General features: G+C 43.0%; 1 protein-coding gene across 4 annotated transcripts in view; it reads right to left on the reverse strand.

The window, feature by feature from the left end:
* LOC127599131 (protein unc-13 homolog C-like) overlaps nucleotides 1-19,645 on the reverse strand; it is a 109,416-nt gene that overhangs the window by 60,312 nt on the left and 29,459 nt on the right. For 3 of the 4 annotated variants that reach the window (XM_052062809.1, XM_052062808.1, XM_052062810.1), the window contains exons 6-12: nucleotides 19,067-19,120; nucleotides 13,405-13,624; nucleotides 12,416-12,643; nucleotides 9,075-9,216; nucleotides 5,328-5,497; nucleotides 2,536-2,651; nucleotides 2,121-2,284 (exon numbers count right to left, since the gene is read on the reverse strand). In XM_052062809.1, coding sequence (XP_051918769.1) covers nucleotides 2,121-2,284; nucleotides 2,536-2,651; nucleotides 5,328-5,497; nucleotides 9,075-9,216; nucleotides 12,416-12,643; nucleotides 13,405-13,624; nucleotides 19,067-19,120 — 1,094 coding nt within the window. Of the gene's footprint in view, nucleotides 1-2,120; nucleotides 2,285-2,535; nucleotides 2,652-5,327; nucleotides 5,498-9,074; nucleotides 9,217-12,415; nucleotides 12,644-13,404; nucleotides 13,625-19,066; nucleotides 19,139-19,645 lie in introns of all 4 variants that reach the window. The other variant, XM_052062811.1, reaches the window with a different exon arrangement.

The raw sequence follows: 19,645 nt of genomic DNA on the forward strand, positions 1-19,645 counted from the left end.
CTAACAGCCTGCACACTGCACATCATAAACACTGTTTAATGCAGAGGGAACTTGAGCGTTAATCACTAGGACTTTATGTAAACATACTTTATTAATTCTGTCATAATCATCATGACTTGATCTGTGTTCCCACCGTAGAAAATTTGCAATTTTCATTGTGAAACAAACCTGTGGTAAACATTGGTTGAATATGACACTCCCACTACATTTAGCGCCATGGTGAAAACACTCATTTTTGCAAAACTGGTTAGAACTGGAAAATGCAACAAAAAGGTTGGCGACTGCTGAGGCAAAGATTGGCTACATTTTTTAAATGTTTTTTACATAAAAACAAGGTAGGGAGAGGACTTTTACTTTGATAAACCCTGCTTTCACTTGTTCTTTGTTCATCATTACCAATGAACAATAAAGAAATAATTAAAAATAAACAACCAACGAGTAGGGTGCTGCAGTCACTCCATTTTCTTTTGGGATCAGGATTTACAGGAACCTTGAAACCAAATTTTGATTATATTTGGGCCACTGAGTTTCCACTCTTAGCTTTTATGTTTCAATTTATTTTTTACAAAATCAAGTGAATTGTTATGAATTGCATTTTAGTGAATTCCTGCTCATTGGCGGTTCAGCATCCTCACCTTTGCAATTTTTTTGGGGAACCATATTTGCAGAAACCCGCTCTCATTTGTTTTTGTTTTGTCTTTTTTGTGTCCTTTTTTCACCCAGATTACCTGTTTATTATATATTTTTTCAGGTTTAAAAAAAATCATGGGAATTATAAGTAAGGCATGGTGGCCCACTGGCGAGCACATCCGCCTGTACAGGAGTCCAGTGTTTGAATCTTAACTCCGGCCTTCCCTTGTGGAGTTTGCAACTTCTCCCTGTGCCTGAGTGGATTTTTTTCCAGGTACTCCAGCTTCCTTCCACATTCCAAAAACATGCATGGCAGGCTAACTCGACATTATCCCAAGGTGTCACTGTGAGTGTCAATGGTTGTTGGTCTATGTGTGATCTTTATTTACCCTGCCTGCTGCCTGAAGAAAGCTTGGATTAGGCTCCAGCATGCCCGCGACCATTGTGAGGACAAGCACTTCAGATAATGGATGGATAGATTTCAATTATAAGGGAGCATGAATGTTAGAGGACTATATGAGCAAAATTGTATCATGTTTAAAGTTTCATTTATTTGGGCACATCGAAGCGTTTGGGTGCAGATCCAACAACCCCAATTGTCTGCATACAAAGGCGCCGTCCATCTGGCCGGAGGGCTGTTGAAGTCCACAATTAGCACGTCAATACAGGTGGGCGACCACAGGGGAGAAGGCGAAACTCGGTCACAAAAGGGGAATGAATAATTCGGGACCAGCGGTTGAGCAACAAATGATGAGTTGAGAACACCCGTCGCTCCCAGGGGACATTGGCCATCCGCAAAGTCCGCAACATGTTAATTCGATGTAGACCAGACAGAAAAGGCGCCAATGTACTGGTGGTTCAATGTTTAAAACAGGTAACCAATCACTACCGAGGAGCCGGACCGGGGGTGCGGTATGCAAATATCGGGGGCAGTGTTTTCCTTGTATGTTACAATAAAAGCCTGAATTGGCGGGAAGGGAGCTCGAGTGTGATCGCGGAGGAACAACCGTCGTTCGCTCTCAGAGGTCTGCTTCCGCCGATATTGAAGACAATTTTCCTGTGTGCAGGGTCGTTTCTTTAACATTGTCCGAAAAAATCTCTGACAATGAATTACTCGCGCATTCACTGTTCATGGTTGGACGTGGGACCTCTCCCACTGCAAACAGGGGGTCCGCTGTACTTCCAACAACTGAGTTTTCAACATTCATTATGAGTTTTGGGGGATGGATGAATGGAAGGAAGGAAGGAAAAGGAAGAAATGGTCTCAATCTGGAGCTTGAGAGAGTGTCCATAATCAATGTGACCAAAGCAGTTTTTGCTCGAGACCAGCATAAAATCAATCAAACTTGGAAACTCAATCGTCCTCGGAGCTCTGATAATGCTGAGGAGACACTACTGTACTCCTCATCTCCCCCTCTGCCCCCCACTCTGTCCGATGAGACAATGACTGATGTCTGAGGTACAGGACGATAGATCAGGGTGGGACTCACGTCATGGCCTGATAGATGGACTCCACTCCGTATCTCATGGCAAACTCGTCGACTATCTCCTGGGACACGTCGTCGTAGTACACTTTCCACGCCTCTTCGCCTTTCACTTGCGGGATCTTCACCACGCCGTTGTTCTTGCCCTCGGTCAAGTAATGGAACAGGTTCTGCAAGTGGGACGGGAGATACGAAGGGACGGAGTACGCGATGATGGAGAGTGGTGTCAGTTCGTGTAAGACTGCCGGAGACAAAACTGAACCCTTACAAATCGGACAGATGTAGCATTTTACCAAAAACAAACGGCTGCACACGGCATATGTTTCTGGCACGGACATACCTGCTCGCATAACTTCATTATGCGCTGATTAATACAGATTAGATAGATTAGTTCGATTTCTATGAATTGGTACAAGGTTACCTCGTGTAAACAGGTGTACTGGCCGTGAGGTGGCACCACGTTTTCCTCCCCCTTCATCTCCACGCTGATTTTGAGCCTGATGGCGCCGGACACGGCCGACTTGTCGGTCCTCTTATCTGCAAAACACAACCGGGCCGATTTATTGACCAAAGAGAAGTACAGAGGGTCTAATAGGAAAACCTAGCAATAATAATAATAATAATAATAATGAGGCATATATTCTTAAATATTAAACTAATATATTTATCGTTGAACCTATAGTGAACACTCTTTATTGCATCCATTGGCAAAAGCTACTATATTCAGAAACCATTTCCAAAAACATTACTGAAAAATATGTCAAGCCAGAACCCAGAGAGTCAGGTTACAGTACAGAAACTGTCCTCTATGGTGGAAATGTGTCCTTGAATGCATCATAACAACATGAATGATAGTATGCAGTGCCCATAAATCAACAAAAGTCTATGAATCATATTATCGAAACAAAATGCCAAGCATCATTGATTGGATGACATCATGTACTAGAAAGCATCAATGCTGTCCTACTCTCAAATGTGCATAATGAACCAGAAAATGTTCACATTCATCATGGCAGTTTTGAGTTATCACTAATATCAGTAGTTGATTTTACATGGTTGGAACCGCCAGAGGTGCTGCTGTCTTGGTCTGAATTTGGGATGTAAAGCGTGATACACAATAGCGATCTTATGGTCAGATTTGAGTCCGAGCTCTGATGAGAAAAAACATTAGCGCCAACAATTGTACATTTTGAGCCTGTTTACTTTACGAAAAATTCTCCTGTGTGGTCAACATGTTAGGTAGAGCCGAGGGATCCATGATTGTGACATGAAACGTAACGGTGGACATTTAAGAAGCTTTTCGCAAGTCATGCAACACCAAAAATAAGAAGTCCAGATTTTAATAATAATCTTTCCTATTTGCAATTCCCGTCAGTGGCACCATGCTGCCTCTCACAGGCAGTGGGCCTGCGTGGCCGTTCAGCTCCTTGTTAGAGAACAGCAAGTTGTGCAAAAGAGGAGTAAAATCTTGAGCAGCAGATCACGTGCATTCACATTTCGAGAGGTCAAATGAAGTTCTCTTGGAGAGGTTATTTTGCGTTTCAGGTCCTTCCTGAAATTTCACCAGGAAGCCGAATCTCCCCCAATTTCTGCAAGCTTCATAAAAGGCAGCATTGACACAGTAAAATACACAGTTTGTCTGTTGGTGGATTTCAACCATCTGTGGTAATTTATACAAAGTGAAAAATAATTAAGGGGCAAAGCGAAGGCATGAGGCCTCGCATTGAAGAGGCGCTCAAGAGGCTTCAAGAGGAGTGCAGCTGTGATGGGGTGATCAACCACCTCGGCAAAAGCCCTTTTAAACATTCATCGCAGGTATTTAAAGAGACTCTGAACCGCGGCACCGGCCATGGGGTCACTATTAGCGCAAATTGCTTCCTTTTAGCCAGAGAGACAAACAATACTTGAGCGGCAGTCTGCACTCCTATTAAGCCGCCATTCAAACCAATGGGGGAGCGGAAATAGGAGAACACTCGGAATGGGAACCACAGGGCCAGCGTGTTCTTTGGTACTTGAGCGGTATTGAACACATCAATTGGAACACACGTGATCCGACCATAAATTTATCTTGCTATCTTTGAGGATAATGGTTATTGGATGGGAGCGGATATAGTGGTTACACTGTGGCTGCAGTGTAATGGGATTTTGTAAGGGAGGCCCGGACGAGGAGACCAATTTGCTTGTCGAACATAAACTTTGTGGTCTGATGACGACAACCAAGAATCGGGATGGGAAATTCAAGGGACAACCTTTCACTTTATTCATTTTTATATTATTAAGTTAGATTAATGGTATGGCACACGTTACAGATTTATTTTTGCGTAAAACTTTGAAAGTTGTGTAACGTTTTCATTCAGCTTCAGAATGTTGTGCTATTTAGTGTTTTTCTATCGCAGGGAATCATAAATGGAAATGTGTGATTAAGGTGGTCAAAAAAATTTGGAAAAAGCTGCGAAGGGGTACGAATACTTTTTCAAGGTGCTGTACAATGGCCAGCACTTCTGAAGACTCTGGGCAGATTAGGTTGCCATGTGAAGGCAAAGTTAAGATTTTGACTGGACAAACTTCTAAAATCCACATACACACTTTGACAAACATGTACTGGAAGTAGCACCATCCATCCATCTTCTGATCCGCTTATCCTCACAAGGGACGCGGCACATGCTGGAAGCATGCGGAGCCTAACCCAGCTGTCTTCGGGCAACCCTGAACCGGCTGCCAGCCACTCGCAGGGCACACAGAGACGAACAACCATCCATGCCCACGCTCACACCGAGGGACAATTTAAAGTGGTCCGTTAACCTGCAATGCATGTTTTTGGAAAGTGGGAGGAAATCGGAGTACCCAGAGAAAAGCCACGCAGGCATGGGGAGAACATGCAAACTCCACACAGGAAGGCCTACGCTGGAATCGAACCCTGCACCTCTGCACTGCGAGGCGGATGCGCTAACCAGTCGATCCAGTTCCCTCTTCACAGGGCTGTCAGTACTTCTGATCGTGTTTTGATCAGCCGAGAAGGCCTCGCTGGCCCTGGAGACCCACTACTTTTGGAGATTGACTACTTTTGACATTTGCCGCTTGAGGTAGCTTAGGCTCAGTTTTTTATCGGGCCCTGTTGCGTGCTAAAAGCCACAGTTTAGAAGTTCCATGAGATGCTTCAAGGCGTTTTGTTGACAACCAATCTCGCATGTCATTTGTGGTTAAACTACATACCTAGATTGTACCAAACATCCATCTCCCCACTGAGCGTGCGGACCTCGATGATGGTCTGGCCCAGGAAGTCATCCGACTCCCGCTTGAAATGCTGCTTCACCCGCGACTTGATGTCGTCGTCCTCATCCCACACGCGCACCTTGATGCGATCCGTGGCGTTGTGACATTCGCTGGGGATTGCGCAAGGATAGGCACGTTGGTCAAAGCAATCAGTGGCGGCGTGTTCTACAGCGTTGCGTTTGGCTGACAGCTCATCGGGTCGGGGCGCCCAGCCGAGCAGAATGATTTAATGTCAAATACACAATTGGAGATAAGCACAGACACACACATTCCTTAACCCCCCCCCCCTTTTTCCAAGCAGAATACAAGAACAATTCTTGCCTGTATGAGATAAAAGTCTATTATTATTGTATGAACGGGCATGCATCTCATTTGTGTGTGTGCGCCGAGTCGTGCTCTCTGCCTGGCAGGAAGCGTCACCCCCAAGACGCTGCATGACCTTTCCTTTGCATGACTCTCTGAGCGCATGCGAACATCATCAGAGCGGAGCTGTGTGTTACACAAGAATGACTGCGTCGCCGTTCCCGAGGAGGATTATCTATTTGCGAAAACGTCATTATGTAAAATAAGCGACGCTTCTGTCCAGCGGGGCTACGCCGTAACGCCGCTGCCGAGAATTTATAGATGAGGTCAGACCACGTCCGCCCCTCCAATTAAAACCAACAGATTAGGTCGTGCACGAATGACGTCTTGGATGCAAAATCCACAGCAATGCTCGCTGCAGTATTTCTGCTGTCATCCCTTTCTTTGGGCAGCCCTGCATTCTCGCACCTGCGCTCGTCTGGGATTTTGCTCTTTGCTAAGCACACAGTAATGTATCACTCTATTAATCTACATCCCCGTAGTAATAGGAAAAAGTTTTATGACAGCCACCGCCGGAGTCTCATTACAGGTGTGGAGCTGGTGTGCGAGTGGCAAAGGCCGAAATTGCATTAGTTGGAGTTGCGCTATTTTCTTCACAGATGATGACGGCTTATTATTTTTGATTGTTTTGTATGTATGGCCTACAGTAGATGTGTTTACTGTACATATACAATTATGGAATTACGCAAGACATTAGGCTGCATCATGCTGTAGGAATATATCGTCACACGACCAAAAAGTCACGTGCGGTTATCGCCGTATTTGCTGTTTTTTATTTGGATTGTATTGTACTGATGGCCAAGAAGTGTTTTCATCGAAAGAGTTATTATGATTTACTCTACTGCAGCCGTCACGTTGATGAATGATGCCAAATGTCGGCACGCGATTTCTTCTTCAAATGTAGTCCATTGTTGAAAAATGTGCCGGAATCCTAAGCGAATTTAACATTCTGCCAGTGATCGTAAAGCTCAAGGATATTTTCTGAAACGCCCCAGCCGTAGTCGAGCTTAATCTATGAATAGAAGCTATATAAGGATGCACGGAAACCTCCAAAGGAATGATTAAACCAAAGCCCTTCACGCGAGCGTAGCACCCTGGCAAGTAAAAACGTTGGGCGAAGGTGACGACAGATGAGCTTGTGCAGTGATTCATAAACACTGTCAGGCTCACACATTACTGGCTTCATATCTGCCATCAAAAGCGCTCATCACAGTGAAGCGCTGCAACAATGGTTCAGCAAGCAGTATTGTTGTCAAACGCGGGGCATCAAACGCAAGATTTGTCACTATAAATCTGCTGTCGGAGGCAAGACCTGCTTGTTTTTATGTTGATTCTTGTGCATTGATTAATGCCGCCCGATCGCATTCTGCCGCAACTCACCTCGATTTATTAACGTGTATTACCGAAATGAATACTAGATGGCGTGGCACTTTTGCTAGGGGGTAAAAAAAAAGAATACGTTGATGAGGAGCAAAGATGCTTGAGATTTCTCAGTGTGGAAGCACACAGGTGATAAAAATAGTGCATTTATAACCTGATATCTGCTGAGGTCTGCGTGATTCTCGAGCATTTTTGCAGCATCCAAATGAGATGTGGCGTAGGCAAATACAGTGGACGGCTGCAGTGCATAATGCATAGTGGACGTCTCAGAGGCTGCAGATTTATCAACATATCAGTTGCTGGAGGGCTTTTGGGAACCGGAGCTTTCCATAGAGCAACCGAGGACAACCCTTGTGCAAAAGTTGTGAGTCATACCTCCCCGCCGTGTATTTACATGCACATTAAATATGATATTCTCCAAATGAAAAAACATATCCCGGTTCAGTTAAAACGTATTTAATGAGCTTTTCTTGTTGCTCTTTTTTCAGACTGTAAGGTCGTAATTATTGAGCTCATTACTGCTTGAGCAAAACCTGCAATGTTTGACGGGTTCCAACTGCTATGTTGTGGCAACATTATTTAGTTTTGATGTGGGAAATGAGCGATATCGGCTGAAAAACAGGACTGCCATCAACAAATTGTGAGGGATAATTGCTTATTCACTATCTCATACTTATTCAGTGACTTTGATGATACCAGTGGTACATTTATCATAAGTAGTGACAACGTTCTGCCCTTTGGCACAGCTCCTCCAGGCTTTTTCACAGTTTCTGTAGACATTTTTAAACAGCTGTTTCAAAGATTCCAAAGATTTCAAAGATTTCAAAAAAGATTTCAAAGATTCCTGTCAGACTTATCTGTTGACTGTCGATTGAATATTAACTTTATTTGTATGTTTTTCAATCATGTAAAGCCCTTGGTGAATCCACTATGTACGAAAGTGCTATATCAATAGAATTGACTTACTTTTGGTGATTAAAAGTTTAAATCGTTGCTATTACTGTTTGAAAGTTTAATTATCGTTGCTACCATATTTAGCGTCTCTGGGAGTAAGCGGCCCTGGAGCGAGCTCCTCTTTGATGCAACGTGCTCAGTTAATGCAGCAACATTAGCAATACCATCGGCAGTTAACAGCGTGTAGGTCGATGCTTGAAAGTCATTTGCCTGATATAGCCACAGGTGTACACAGATTAGACGATTGACTTATAAGACTTTGGACGAACACGACTGTCTTCTTTTCACCTCGGTAATGAGTAGAACACATTTAGGTAAACGTGCCCATTGCTATTTTCTTGTACTTTATGTCGTTACCTGCTAGCTGACAATGCTAGCAGGTCGGCTAGCAGTGCTTAGGGTTACTGCTTTTATTTTGTTGGTACTAGAAACAAAATGTTTTCGATGTATCAGTCTTTATGTTATTTTTACTTTCATTTTGACAGTATCTTATACCGAGATTAATGCGTTCCAAAAGCCAACGACAAGAATGTAGCTATTCAGTATTTCACAGTCTTCCTACAGTGTTCCTATTTTTTCTGGAATTACTGAGAGAAAATAGAGGCAGGTAGCAAAGCCGTCAAGAAATTCCAGAGATTATTACAGACCGTTTCAGAGCAGGAGAAGAAGAAGCAGAGGAGAAAGAACATAATATGTCACATACAATTTATTTGGTTGGGAAAACGGCAGGGATACAAACTCTGGTGCATACCCTGATTGATGGTACTGTAAAACTGCAATAGCACTGGTTTCAGCAATGTTGTGCTGCAATTGTTGTGTTGCATGTTCTACCGAACTGTACTTCTGCTTAAACTTTTAATAACACAGTTTTACATGCTAAATAATGGATTGAACCCCCCCCCCCCTCCCTCTCCGCGCTTCCCCAAAATCGAGCCTCAACAACAACCATCTGATCAGAGAGGACAAATTCTTCAAGAGTAGGCTACTTACAAGTAGAACCTCTCGTCCCACACTGGGTTGAGGTTGCCAAAGATGGTCTTTGTCCGACGCTTGGTCTTTCCCACCTGGACGGTGACGTAGGGGTCGCTGGAGCCAGTTTTATCCTTGGCCTGGAGCCCTTGAGCACTCATGACTGAAACAGTAAGAAGTGACCGATTCTTAGAAAGATTCACGGAATGATAGAAAACTGAAAATTGGATGGATATTCATGCAAGGTAAATGAATGAAAGGATTGGTGCTAAGCCGACAGTCAATGTCAGAGATTTGTTGGTGCTTGCGCAGACTTAAAACATTGATGAAAATATTTTAAGACATGATTGTTTAAATGTGTTTTTGCTTTAGACATCATATTTGCAGGTGAGCAAAAGGCCAAGAATTATTATGGACATTTCGAAATTTCCTTTTTGGATCCCTGATAAACTGCATGCAGAGGCTCATGTTTTTATCAACTCATATCTACAGTGGAACATTCGCAAGAAGGTAGAAATACAATATTGTGGGGAAATGAGGCGAGGCTTTTTCAATCTCCTCATCAACATCACCAAAGATAACGTCACTTCATTGCCGCGCGCCATAATGAACCGTCTGTGTGGCTGAATTAGTACTATCACCGTAAATGTCCATTTAATGTTTCATGTATCAGGGGGATTCAATTAAAGGCAAATATAAAGTCGATATTGTTACTCAAAACAGCTTTACAGATTTACAGACCATTGTCAGTATAAAGCAGTCTGTCCACCCCAGCCGCACGGAGCGCATATTGGGCTTATGTTGAAGCGCAGGTCGGATATATGCAAGATGTCCATTCAAACTGCTGCGCGATTGAATAAAACATGATACGTATCCCACCTTGGACCAAATATGAAAACTGCTATCGGGCTTGATTCATTCAGACGGTCAGAAAAAAAAATCCGATACAGGTCACATACAGGCAGAAAAATCCAATCCTGGGCATGATGTGGACCTACCGATAGTCTTAGTTTAGCATGTTGGCAAACATAATTCTATCATCACAACTCTAAAAAACGTCAACATTATTGACTCGGTCGAATAGTTTCACTTTTGATGGTTGGGCAAACAATTCGCAAATCCACTTTCAATCGGAAGTCCTCTTTCATCAAATCACACATTGACTGGAGCTGAAGCATAAGCTTTTCAAAGTACTCGATGAATATGGTTTCACTCCAGTTTCTCGTCAAGCAGCAGAATTTTTACCAGTCCAGATCTCAAATGTACGATGGATAGCCAGAGGCTGAAAAAAAAACGAGCTCCGACTTCACCGACAGGATAGATATTCCTTTCATTTTGCACATAGTGTTACGTCTATCCATAATTAATCTCCTGTCCAGGCAGTAGACCCGTGATTCAGAATCCTATACTTCCGCACATGCTGACAACAATACAAGAAATAAGATTTCAGCTCCATAAAGGGGGTGATGCGGACACTGGGTCATTAAAAATGCAAGGGACTAGTTCAATAATTCAGGCTACGTGTATATCTCAATGCGGACCGGAATTGGAAGTGTGACTCGAGAGGGTCAAACAACGGTGACCCATTCACCCCTAGAGGACACAAAAACATGTCTTCTGTGGCAAAGGGTGTATTTTAGGAGAAACTAAGGATGTCTTAAGGAGCAGCTGGTGGTTCAGTCTCTTGCTCAAGGATATTTCGACAAGGTCGTATTGGTAAGGGATTGAACAATCCCCCAACCCGTGGGTTGGGAGACAACCACTGAGCCAGCTCCACACGGCTAACAGTACACAGAGGAGAACTCTGAGAATCTAATAATGCTGAAAAGTCATAATCCTCTACTGCGGATCCAAGGCTTTATTTGGACATTGATGTTAAATGAAGAAGCCGAGAGGCGGAACAGCTCCCGGTTGCTGTCTGGGAGCTGTAGCGTACATGCCAGCCCTTGCTCATTTCATGAATGATGACTAAATAACCGCTCAATACCTGCATTCTAAAAAGGAACATTCAATAGGCTCTCGGGATATCAACAGAGGCAACCCTGGGTCTTTTCCAAAAGCCCGCTCTCTTTCTCTTTTCACTTTTTTACTTTCCTTTTCACCCAATTCAATACTGGCCCTCTCTATTCGTGCCTCACTTTCTCAGCATCTGCTGCTTGCTCTCTTGTATTGATAAATCCAAAACTGCAAAATGGGCAGTAACTGAGCCGAGCCTGACAAATAGTAGTTACCATTGAGATGGATTGGATTCCTGCGAATGAGGCTACCCTGCCAACTTTCCGTCTAGGGCCGGCCCAAGTGTAGCCAACAAAAAGGGCAAAGATTGCGTTTGGTTTATGGTTTCCTATTCTGTGACATTTTTGTGAATGGTGAATTTTTGTCAATGGCATTATGACACCCAGCTCGCAACGGATGCCTCTGTCGTGGCTCCATTTTACTCGAAAAGCTGGGAAAGACGATAAAGTTCACGGCGAGGGATGGACTATCAATTTCCCTTTACAACCAGCAGAAAATGTTAGGTTGTATTAAGCATGAAATAACCCATGAAATGGAGAAAGAGAGATCCCGAAATGTATGCCTATTAAAAAAAAAAAGAAAAATCAAAGTGCACTCCAGCTGTCTTGTCAAATTCCACTCAGGCGCTTGACATTTTGATTGGCATCTCAAACAGCTCGCTGGTGGCGTCATTTCCAGAGCTCACCGTGCAAATTTGTGTCAGCATATCCAGTTGTGGGATTAACCTGTGAGTGAACTCCACAAAAATCTCGCACATCAGTGCCTTAGGGAGGATTTTGATTTCAGGCTTGTTTAACATTTGCCGGAAGCAGGGCCACCGCGTCGCTTTTGTTTTCACTGCAGCTACAGTTGTGTTCAGCATTACAGCAATGTGTTGGAAAAAAAATGGAGGAAATCTTTATGATGGGCGTTTTTGATTCCATTCATACAATTGCAGTGACAACATTGTTCTGTACATACCATCCATCCATTTTCCAAACCGCTTGATCCTCACTAGGGTTGCGGGGGGGTGTTGGAGCCTATCCCAGCCGTCTTCGGGCAGTAGCCGGGGGATACCCTGAATCAATTTTCAGCCAATCGCAGGGCACACAGAGACGAACAACCATCCACACCCACACTCACACCTAGGGACAATTTAGAGCATCCAATCAGCCTGCCAAGCATGTTTTTGAAATGTGGGAGGAAACCGGAGTACCCGGAGAAAACCCACGCAAGCCCGGGGAGAACATGCAAACTCCACACAGGTCGGCCGCAGCTGGAATCGAACCCAGTACTTCTGCACTGCGAAGCTGACTGGACTACCGGGCCGCCTTCTGTAAATACAACAACAACAAAAACACCCTTACCAGTGATGCTGATTTTAGCAGACCATTTGGAGGTGCCGTCCAGCACAGCTTGCTTGGCTGTCTTGAGATGGCTGGCGAAGTCCTCCTTGGAAATGTCGAACATCTCTTGGATCACTTCAAACACCTCAGGTCGGTTCTTCTCCCGGATCTTCATTCGCTCTTTCATGGCCATGATTATGTTTTGGGTCTTGTCCTCCGCTCCATGCTTGGAGCTCTTCTCCACTGCCCCTAAAAAAAAAAAGATGGTGGGAATAACATTGGATTGGAGCGGTTGGCAGAATATGTAGCTTATACATAAATCACAGCGATCTGTTTTGGACCATATAGATTTTGACAACCTGGAAAAAGACCATATTTGAAAAAAATGTTTCACGGTAGAAATCAGCCTGAAACTATATGGGTGTGAAATGTGGGTGACTGCGGCAATGTGATACAATGACAATCAACGTTTCACAAAGATAGGAAATTCAGTATTTTTATTTTTTTGAGAAGTTTCTTTATCTACTGGATAGCCTTCATTGCCAGCCTGTCGGCACGTGAGGCAGGGCATGCGGTCGGTCGGCAGCCCATTGCTTGCACACCATTCATCTTGTATAGGCAAAGGTTTTCAAGATCTAAGATTTGATTTATTCTTATCACAATGATCAGCATGAATCACAATTTCATTCAGGGGGTGGGGGGGGGGTAATTGCTCTACTCGTCTAACACTGTTACAAAGCATTGCGTTTAGGTGTGGCTAATCCATTTAAGTGCGCATGGATTGCAGCAAGCATCCTGCGGCACCTTTTCTATTAGCTGACACTGTTACAAAAGAGACAACCCTGATTAGACTACAGATTGAAGATGATTATGTGCGCAAGTGCCTGAGCGGGCAACGTAAATGAACCAAAATTTTTGCCTTTGTGCATTTGGAATCTGTACATTTTCGATTGATTGTTGATTAATAATTTCTTAAAATGGTGTGCGTGTCAGGAAGTTTTCAGACTTACTCTGTAAACAGTCTGCATTGAGCAGGTCTTGGCACTTTTCGTGGCATTTGACACCACACTCAGAGCAGCGCATGCCTTGGCGTGCGATGCCCCACAGGAGCCCCTCGCATTCATGGCAGTAAGTTGGCGCAGTGGCTGTCCACACCTCAAAGTTGTGCGGTGTTGTGGAAGAAATCGGATATATCAAGGCCTGGAGGGTCTTCTTGAAGACGTGAAGTTTCTGAAAAGAGGCAAATCGAGAAATTTGAGCGTTGCCATCAAATTTATAGTTTGAAACAATTGTGATGAAAAACAAATAGGATTTGGCACAAAAAGGTCTGACGATGTTAGGTTACTAAAAAAATAGTCCATGGAAATAAAATTAGCATGACCTGTCACTTTCAACGGCCCTTGCACTGCTTTGCTAAAATAAATGAATAAACAATGCTTGGCACGCAAATGCACATGGAAAGACTCGAGTCTGGTGGACAAATTAATATTTTCAGGACGCATGCATTCCTCTGCACACCAATAATGTCAAGCTAAGTGTCACTGTGCCATGAACACCTTTGGAATTTTTCGTTTCAGATTACCTCTAGGAAGCTTTAAGAAAGTTAGCATCACTTGTTCAAATTCATGCAGTCATGACTCATTGCAAGTTTTGTTGATCCTTTTCTGATTACCCTCGAACGATAACAGAGGTCCGTTGTATGACAGTAAATCAGGCCAACATCTCATTAAACTCAGATTAACAACATCCTTAGCCCCCACAAGGCTTTGTTCCAATCGACTGGTTGGCGGACCAAAGGCTCCCCGCACTGAATCCTGGAGTAGACCAGCCCCTTTTGACAGAAACCTCCTCAAATAGAATGCTTTACTGCAACGATGGTGCCATCAACAATGAGTGGGCTCTGCCAATTCCTGAAGCAACGATAGATGGGAGCCATAAAGAAGGTTTGAAAGATGGGAATGATCCATCCAGATTGAGATGGAGTGAGAGCGGTGGAAAGACAAGAGCCATAGAGCCTAGATAAATCTCCGCTTGTGTCGGCCCCCTCACCCCTCATAAAGTTAAAGAACTTTAGAGCAGCTCACATTGCCTTCTCGTACCGCCAGATGATTAAATGATGCCAGATGACGGGACAACAAGTCAGAACACAAGAGACTTTGAGTCGCTCATGCAAAGAGCTGAACCCTAGTGGACCTCTAATGAAATGCTAAAAGAGACTGTGAAAGATTTTCCTTTTTAATCTAAGGTCAACGAGATGGAGCAGATGTCTCCGATTTATTCACTGATGCTGTGATACGGTTTAAAGAGATTCCCTGCCCGATTGTTGGTAACCCCTGACGTATTTTGTTACTTTTCAGTCAGTGTATCATTTATTTTTTCCATTTTCATTGTTACAAAACTAAAAAAAAAAGATACAACTCCCCACCAATGTTTTGTGTCATACCAGCCAGCCGAAGTGTGAAGAGTACTCTTGTGAGTCACCCTGTGAGGTAACCCTGACTGTGTGGTGTAAGACACTGACATAAGTGTTTGACAGATGCCACGTCGATCTGAGAGCAAGGCAGCAACGCAGTCAAAATCTTGCAAACACCTTTGGCCCTTCGCCTTGCCTTTCACCACCTGTTGTCTGTGTTGTCTGGCGCTCAGTCAAAACAACCACTTGCAAAACCCAATGAGACGTTCAAGTCACAATGGTTGCTACTTGGGTTGCAGATCTAGTGATAAGAACACTTTCGGGTCAGGCTCTGAATCAACTCTATTTCAACTTGTTCTTTTCTTGGTCTGACACTTTAAGTACTCAGATTTTATTCTCAAAACCAAACTGCTCTTATATATTGTTCATCACAGTTTGTTAATGTATACAAACAAACTCATGTAGGCCTTAACCTTGATTTCGTTTTGACCTAGTTTTGACCTGCCTTGTTCTTGACTCGTTCTCACATTGAATTGGCCTCACAGGTCCTTAAAGTCTTGGTCTGCCCTGGTTTCGACCTGCCTTGGCCATAGTCTTAGCCTTGCATTGTCCTACATTGTTGTGGTCTTGGTATTTACTTTGTCCCGACTTGAATTTGTCTGTTTCTTGTCTCGTATTGCTTCTCCCTTGGTTTTAATTTGGTCTCAAAGTGCCTTTCTCTCTGTCTTTCATTGGACTTTCATGATTTTTATTCTACACATCCATGGTAGGCTTGGAACAAACTTCCAAAAGTGTATTCTTAATAAATTTGGGACATTACATTTTGCCTTTACGGCCAATCGGCCATTTTTAGACACCACGACAAGAACAATGATGGACACCTGAGCATTGACAATCAGTGGTCTCCTGATACGGTGGTTAGTTTCGTAGTCCAACAGCATGCAAAGCAGGCACTTTTAGACTGTCAAAGGTCCCAGCCCTTTACTGTATTCAGTAATTATCTTATTGAATACTAACTGTATTGAACAATTACCAACTATCAGCATGTATACTACATCACTATCAGTGTGGTAAATGCAGAACCACCCAGACGTTGTCATAAAATGATTCGTCCAACTCGACAAATTCTGAGCAAATAGAAAAATGTCTTTTTATTTATTGATAGATAAATAATGCAAAATAGTTCATGTAATTTCTTTTGCTTTAGAAATTAATGCTAGACCAATTAGATGACTGGATCCTTATCTTAACACTGATACAATTTGGGAGCTTTCGGTGTTCAGATATTCTTGGCAAACACAAGCAAAGTTCTTTATATTGATGTTGACAACACAACTGAAAAGCTGGAAAATAGATGGCGCGCACATAATGTTTCCATTCTGCCCTAAAAAACACATCAACTGGAAACGTGATTCAGATGTCTTATTCGTCATCTGATTCGAAACATCCATGTAAGGTAAAAAAGAGTGGTGGACACCAGTCAAAATGTGAAAGGTGTTGAAACATCTCCTACTTGGGAGGTGAGGGGCAGTTTGTTCAACGTGAATGCCCGATAGCTAACATCAACGCCGCAGGACTGCGATGACAAATTACTTGCTGCCTTGCTCCCTAAGTATTCTTCTTTCATCACCCTCTTTGGTCCGGATCCACTCCCCAACGTCATTTGATTGTTTATACAGTGCTCCCCCCCACCCCACCCATTCACCCACCCTCCACCCCCCTCTTCCAGTCCTCACAGGGAAGCACTCTCCTGGACTTAATGCAGCAGATAAAACTCTGACATCTGCTCGGCCTACTTACCACGACCGCACAATCTGCAGCCTTACTGGGAACTCGACCACAAAAGTACACAACTCTGTTTGCCCCCATGTCCGAATATACTTCTCGACAGATGCCCCTCTAGGTCCCTTGCTTACAAGGATGCACAGTCTCAAATTATAAAAGGGGGCATCCTCAATGCACTAATAAACACAATGAATATTTTATGTCTTTACTCCGCCATCTGGATTTTCCATCCTTAAAACCCTTTTAATCTCACACAATGCTACCGCCTATCGTGAAATAGTCGCTTCAACACTAACAGGCGCTGTGCCTTAATTAGTCAATGTGTCTTCTTGAAATTGATCAACACTTTTTCCCTTTGTATATGTCCTCATTCCAAATGTTAGCATGTCCGCATTTTAGCAGTTCTCATTTCTTCTCATTTATTGTGCAGTTCTCATTTATTGATCTTCCACATTTTGATTTCGGTCTTGCGTAATGTTATAATGCTTGCTGGTAGCCTGTTGGCAATTCTCATTAGAAATAGTAGCTGAGGACAGGGCCGGATGTGAAATCTTTATTGTTTTGCTTTTTGGGCTTTTCGGCTTTTTGCATTCAGGCTGTTGCAATATTTGAACAAAGTGACTCTTTCTGTGCTAGTATTCCTAGCCAGCAATTTTCCATTTGTAATGATACCTGACTACTACTACTACAATTACTGTATAAAGCTGTCTGATCATATTTACAGCATATTTGCATTTGATCAGTTCATATTAGAAATACATATAGTACTTGACTATAGCGTATGTTTTTAAAATTCTCATTGATCTGCCTGTGCTTTTAGTTCTCAGGTGTCTATCTTGCTAGATGTTGTATTATAGTGCATCTAGATATAGTATTTATAGATATTATGTTATATATATTATAGATATAGTATTTCACCAATTTTCTTTTGTACATAAATTCAGGGATGTGAAATCACTATCGTATTTACCTCAGCACTTTCTTTCCTCATGTTGCTATTTTGCTATTTGTTAGCATACCATAAAGTGCATAAAGTAGGTTTCAGAATTATAGTAGATGTCCACTGAGGTCCCAAAATAACCCATAGCCAAACACCTGCAGAGGTGTTTTGCATGCTATAGGTTCTCATGGTAACATTTAGCATTTTCAAGTTTTCATATTTGCAGGGCTACTGTTAGTTTAGTTCTCCAGAGCAAGCCCAAATCCCAATAAATCTGCCATAGGACATAAGGAAATCAAATACTTCATGTCTATCTTTAGAAATCATTCCATATTTAATGCAAGGGCTTCAGTTGTCATGTAGCCCCAAGTTAAAACGGCAATGCCATTTGTTGTGCAGAGAAAGTCCTCTCACTCCTGCCTACTGTAAATCCACCTCTCCCTCTGGGAGAGACGAATTGCAATCAATTAATACAGAGACAGCTTTGGAGGTCACCACAAAAGTGTCTCTTGCTATTGACTTTTACATAACGCCTGTCCACTATTACGGTAACTCAGCCTTCAAAGTGTTGCTTGGTGTTTATTAATTATTGCTGCATGCTGTCATAATTGGACAGAGCGGGAGCGTATTGAGATATATGGCAAAAACAGGTTGAGAGATTATGTGGACCAGACATGCCAGAAGGGAGAACAAGCCTAATTAACAACAACTACAAAAAAAAGTCATAGTTGGAAAATCCATTTGGTGTCAATCAACCATTGATTCAACCAAATGAGAGAAATGCAGCAAAATGGCAAAAATAGAGTTACAAGTTTTGCGATTGGCTGGCATCCAGTTCAGGGTGTACTCCTCCGACTGCCCAAGACACCTGGAATATCTTTCAGCATGCCCTCGACCCTCATGAGGATAAAATGTTTGGATTAAGAATGGATGGAGGTGCAAATTTGTCGGAATAAACTAGTTGCATAGCTTCTTGGAACACAAACATGAGTAGACACAACACTGTGGAGGGAGCACATTACAGTCTCGTGGTATACTAAACTTTGAATTAGTTTTTAGTAAGATGTAAAATCCCACATTTATTTTCCATTGAGAGTTTTCACATGCAGCAGTGATGCTGTTCATGGGCACAGCATTTCGATATTTAATGTCTTCGTGTGAGTGGTGGCATCTATGAACTAAGGTAAATGCACACCCAGCGGGACTACCTGTTTGTTTGAGGAAAGGCTGACATCTATTTGAGGGAGCCATTTATTTCTCTTGATTCAAAAACAGCATTCATCAGAGGGAAAGGTACTTGGGAGTAAATGCATACATTGTGTGTTAGCAGCCTTTATGCCTTGTTGACCCCAATCAGGAGAGTAGTGAAAACATCCTTTGTATCCCCCCCCCCCCCCAAAAAAAAAAACAGACATCAATGTTCCTGTTTTCATAAAGGCATACTGTCCAGTTATGATGGAATTGCTGCCATGGCAACATTTCTTGACGGTCACCATAGATTATAAACTTACTAAGACGTTCCATTCACACTCACCAAGTCCTCGTTATTCAGGGTGGAGCGGTTCACCAGAGCAAACGAGATGCCTGCCTTTCGAGCAGTGAGGGTCTGCGAACAGAAGGGGAACAAGGTGATGAGGAGGGAGAAATCAATGACCTATTTCTGAGAGATTTTCTGCAATTTATCACAGGCAGAAGATGAATTTGCACGAGCGAGTACAAATAAGTTTCAGCGCAGCGGCAACTTTTCATTGGGGTGGCCTGGGTGACACAAGGGAAGGGTGGCCTTGTAAGGAGTGTATGTGTGCGTGCATCGTTCTTGAGCAAAATAATATTCACACAGATCCAGAGCAATGCCCATCACACTCATAATCAAGTTGGAACTTGTCCAAGTCAACAGCAATATTTTGCTGAGCTCAATTTACTAGTTACATGCCATTTTATTTGCTCTTGCTTTGCTTTCGTGGCCTAAGCATCTACTTCTATCCCATACACTGAATAACTACCTAACAGCCATTTAGTGATCACTTGTCCTCCACATTGACACCGTTTTGCAGACTGCAATCAATGGCTTGTATAATGAGTGGGTGTGCATATACGTTTGCATTTTATTTCA

This window comes from Hippocampus zosterae, chromosome 4 (assembly GCF_025434085.1).
Source record: "Hippocampus zosterae strain Florida chromosome 4, ASM2543408v3, whole genome shotgun sequence".
In the NCBI taxonomy this organism is placed as follows: domain Eukaryota; kingdom Metazoa; phylum Chordata; class Actinopteri; order Syngnathiformes; family Syngnathidae; genus Hippocampus; species Hippocampus zosterae.